At 55.7% G+C, this 4,751-nt stretch overlaps 1 protein-coding gene across 1 annotated transcript; it reads right to left on the bottom strand.

Annotated features, from left to right (window-relative positions):
* Positions 1-1,749: 1,749 nt before the first annotated feature.
* Positions 1,750-2,837, bottom strand: POSPLADRAFT_1152782 (hypothetical protein; the record flags this gene model as incomplete). The annotated part of the gene is made up of 4 exons (XM_024486688.1): positions 1,750-1,781; positions 1,857-1,992; positions 2,483-2,597; positions 2,773-2,837. Coding segments are annotated over 4 exons (348 nt in total), but the record flags the coding sequence as incomplete, so codon positions are not given.
* Between the last annotated feature and the right edge of the window lie 1,914 nt (positions 2,838-4,751).

Genomic DNA, 4,751 nt, shown 5'->3' with positions numbered 1-4,751 from the left:
TCGTCGCGAGAGACGTCGACTTGCTCCGGGGTGTCGAAGGCGTGCTCGATTCGAGAGCAGTCAAAGAATTCGTCAGCCACAGTGATGGGGGGGAGGAAGGGGAGGTGCGCGTGCTACAAAAGGCCGTGCTAGACTAGCTTACACCTATGGCGCCCGAGGTAACACTAGGGTTTGCAATTCACGTGGGGCCCAGTACTGCTTTTGGCTAGTATGCAGCAGGAACCTAGTCCACACGTCCGTGAGGACAAGTACCACCCACTGAAGTGCAGGTACTGAAAAGTTCGTTCCCTAAGTGGTGGCGGTGTATAGTACGCTTATCTACGTATCGTAGTGTATAGTAGGGGTGCGCACCACCCAACCTATAGGAAGAGAGTGTGAGTGTGTGGGTCCCAATGGAATGCCGGCAGCTGTGGGGAGTTTCGACCTAATGTCGCGATTTGAGGTCGAGCAACAGGGGAAGACCTAACAAGCTGGGGGCGTTCGACTAATCCTCACCAAAGCGATGGTGAGCGATGCTCAAACCTAAGGCTAGGGACAAGAAAGTGTATTGGTTAGTAAGGTAAGAAAGGAATACAAGTGAGGGCTTACTGACCTAGGGACAAGAGGTCGAAACTGAGGTCCCTAGGGCAGCAGAGGCCGGTTTATATACATGGGGAGATTAGGGCAGGCTGTGCGCGTTGGTCCGTGCGCAGCTGGTCCGTGCACAGCATGCTGACGCGGCCCCGGGGCCGGTGAGTCAGAGCGGCTGTGTCAGCGGAGCCCGAGCTGTGCCGTGCGCTGCCGCCCCATCTAATCTAATCATACAGTAGATAGCGATGCGTCCGTATCAGGCAGGTAGTACAGAGGTCGTGGGTTTGAGCCCACGAAAAGTAAAAAATTAAAAAACGGCTAGGCGCCGTACCAAGTCGTGACAAAATGACTGGAGTTCAATCAGCCATGAGTACAGCATTCCATCCGCAAACCGACAGCGAGACAGAACGAGTGAACCAAGAACTGGAGATCTACCTCTGCTGCTTCACTGCCAATGACCCGGATAAGTGGGCTGACCATCTTCACACCGCACAATTTGCTCACAACTCCTGGGAGCACTCCATGATGAAGGCGTCCCTGTTCAAACTCATGATGGGATACGAACCTCGTGGAATACCCACCGCGCACCCCGGATCAAAGACGCCCCAAGCAGCTTATTGCCTCAAGGACTTGCAAAACATCCACAAAGAAACACATGCGGCAATGGAGATGGCCCAGAACGTCCTGGCCAAGAGAGTAAAAAGGAAGGGGGGTTCCTTCCGTAAAGGTCAGCTGGTATGGCTAGACTTCCGGAACTTGAAGCTGCCATACCTGTCCAGGAAACTAGCCCTGAGACGAGAAGAGCCATTCAAAGTCCTAGATAAGATTGGAACAGTTGCGTACAAGCTAGACTTGCCTAGCACCTGACGAGTTCACCCTGTTTTCCATGAATGGCTTCTATCTCCCTACTCAGAGACGGAGATCCATGGTCCGAACTACACGAGGCCACCCCCTGACCTTATTGAAGGCGAAGATAACTACGAAGTCGAAGCCATCATCGGACACCGAGAGAACAAGAGGATGCGACACCGCGAATATTGCGTCAGGTGGAAGGGTTACTCAACAGCCAATGACTCATGGGAGCCCGAAGCAAACCTGACTGGGTGTCACAACTTGGTACGGTGTCTAGCCGTTTTTTAATTTTTTCCTTTTTGCGGGCTCGAACCCGCGACCTTTGTACTACATGCCCGATATGGACGCGTCGTTATCTACTGTACGATTAGATTAGATAGGACGGCAGTGCACGGCACAGCTCGGGCTCCGCTGTCACAGCCGCTCTGACTCACTGGCCCCCAGGGCTGCGTCGGCATGCTGCACACAGACCAGCTGCGCACGGACCAGTGCGCACAGCCTGCCCTTATCTCCCCATGTATATAAGCCGGCCTCTGCTGCCCTAGGGACCTCAGTTTCGACCTCTTGTCCCTAGGTCAGTAAGCCCAGTTGTATTCTTACTTACTTCACTAACTAATACATTTCTTGTCCCTAGCCTTAGGTTTGAGCCCAGCTCGCCATCGCTTCGGTAAGAACTAAGTCGAACGCCCCCAGCGCCTTTGTTTGGTTTTCCCCTGTCACTTGACCCTAAGTTGCGACATTAGGTCGAAACTCCTCACCGCTGCCGGCGTTCTCCGGAACACAATCACTTTCTCACTTCCTATAGGTCGGGTGGTGCGCACCCTTACGATACCATACGATACGTAGATAGTCTACGTTACATCGCCAACACTCAGGGAACGAACCTTTCAGCACCTGCACTTCAGTGGGCGGTGCTTGTCCTTAACCGGACGTGTGGACTAGGTTCCTGCTGCATACTAGCCAAAAGCAGTACTGGGCCCCACGTAAACTGCGAACCTCACAGTCTTCTCGGGCGCCGTAGCGTAAGCTAGTATAGTACGGCCATTTTTAGTACGCGCACCTCCCCGTCCTTCCCCCATCCAACGTGGCTGCCTGCCAAGGCCAGATCCACGCATTCGACTCTCAGGACCTCGTCGACGTTTACATCCCAGACGGCCCTGAGACTGTCATCTATACTTGCAAGTAGCAGCCGTGCCCAAATTGGACACCCCGATCGATCGAGGAGGATTACCCTCGCTACAAGACAATCAGAAGGGCTCAACACCCCCTCGGTCCCCGCAGCATCCTCGTGTCCCGATCTGCCTCGCGGCATTCTCGCCCTGTCTCCCCCAGCTCCCGACTTCCTCAAACTGTCGTCGCCGGTCCAAGTCAAACACGAGGAGATCTCCCTCCAGACCCTGCGCCAGAGCCTGAGCCTGAGGAGGGTGACAGTGAAGAAGGAGTCTCGGAGTCCGAGTCCGCGGATCCTGCTCGGCCCGTCTCGCCGACAACGCTCGCCCCCGCGTCAGCAGTCCCTGACGTACGTGACCCCTCCCCCGAACTTTCTTCGGCGCCTTCACCGCCAACTCCGCCGAGAGGCCACTCGAGCACTCACTCCTCTCGAAGTTCGACCAGCGGAAGGCCACCACAGCCGCCTCCGCCCCCGCAACGTCCTCCGTCCCCCCCGACACCGATAATGTCGTCCCCTGCAGCTGCCCCCGACAAGAAGACGTTGAAGCTCCTCCTCCCACTCCGATACGATGGCAAAACCGTTATCGAGTGCAACCGGTTCCTGTCGCAGCTGCGCATCTACTGGCTGGTCAACACGTCGTTGACCACCATCGAGCTTAAGGTGCAGGTCGCACTTAGCCTGCTCGATGGAGACGCCCACGCCTGGGCCACTCCCTACTTCGCCCAGCTCGTGTTGGTGCAAATAGGAGTACAAGGGGCCACGACGCCATTCAGGAACGAAGTGGCCTTTGCCACCGCCTTCAAGGCCCGCTTCAAAAATCTCGACGACGAGGCGGCAGCACAAGTAGAGCTGGCGAAGCTCTGCGCGGACAAGTCGGTCCATAAAAAATGCACTGCTGCGGAGTTCTCCGCGCTGTTCAAGGGTCCGGCGGATTGCTCTGGGTATGGGGACCTGGAGCTACGCGACAAATACTTGAGCGGCATCCCCTCCCGCGTCTACCACAAAATCGAGCTCGAAATGTTCACTACGTGGAAAGATGCTGACAAGCGCGCCACGGAGGTCGAGCAGATTCTCGACATCAGCCGGGCCGGTCGGCCCGAGCTGAACAACTTCTTCTCGGCTCGAGGACGAGGACGCGGAGGGGCACGTGGTGGTGCACCCCCGACACATGCAGCTTCGGCCAGCATCAATGCGGCCGTCGGAAAAGGAGACTTTCCCGGCACATGCTTCGGCTGTGGGAAGCAAGGGTACCGATGCTTCGAGTGCCCCAACTGTAAGGACAAGCCTTACACAAAACGCGCCAACGCACAGGCTACGGTTGCCTCGGGTTCCACCCAGGCAGCGACAAGCGCCCCCGTCGCTTCATCCTCGGCGAGTACAAGCGCCGCTTCAGCGAAATCGGAAAGTTCCGAGCTGGCGGACTTAATAGCACAGATGAAGTCAATGCGCGAGGAGTTGGAGCACTACCGAGTGCTCAAGGAAGAGTCTTTTTGATCCAGTCCACACTTCATGCCGCACGCGTCGGGCCGCGTAATAATAATCTGTACAATGTATTGGCGACCGCAAATGTGTACGAATTGGACCATGGGTCCCAGCATTTCCACATCCCGGTGCGCCTTCAAGGAGAAAGACCAAGGAGAAAGACAGCACAAAGATATAATTGCAATGGTGGACAGTGGAGCCACCACGAAGTTCATCAACAAGTGTTTCATCACGGAGAATCGAGTACGGACGCGGAAATTGAAGGAGCCAATTCTGCTTTACAATATCGATGGAACGCTCAATAAAGACGGAAGCATCTCAGAGGTAGCCGTGCTACAGATGCAGATAGGAGAACACGTCGTGAAGACAGTGTTCACGGTCACGGACATTGGTCCAGAAGATGTGATCGTCGGGTTGGATTGGCTGCGAGAGCACAACCCCGAGATCAATTGGGAGTCAGGCTTCCTAAAATTATCACGATGCCCTGAAATGTGCAGTACCAGGAAAACTGGCCGAATGGAGCAAGCAGCGACTGCGCGTGATACAGGGGTCAGGCCCATGGCGCGCAGGCGTCCGCCGAAGTCCAAACGGTTGGTCATAGGTGCCTGCCGGAGTAAGGTACTCCCGGACTTTGAAGCCGAAGAGGATCCAGTGGAAATAGAGTGGGATGAGGCCG

The sequence above is a fragment of the Postia placenta genome (assembly GCF_002117355.1).
Source record: "Postia placenta MAD-698-R-SB12 unplaced genomic scaffold POSPLAscaffold_14, whole genome shotgun sequence".
Lineage (NCBI taxonomy): Eukaryota > Fungi > Basidiomycota > Agaricomycetes > Polyporales > Adustoporiaceae > Rhodonia > Rhodonia placenta.
Note: the sequence above shows the minus strand (reverse complement) of the source record. Positions and strands in the feature narration are given on the sequence as shown.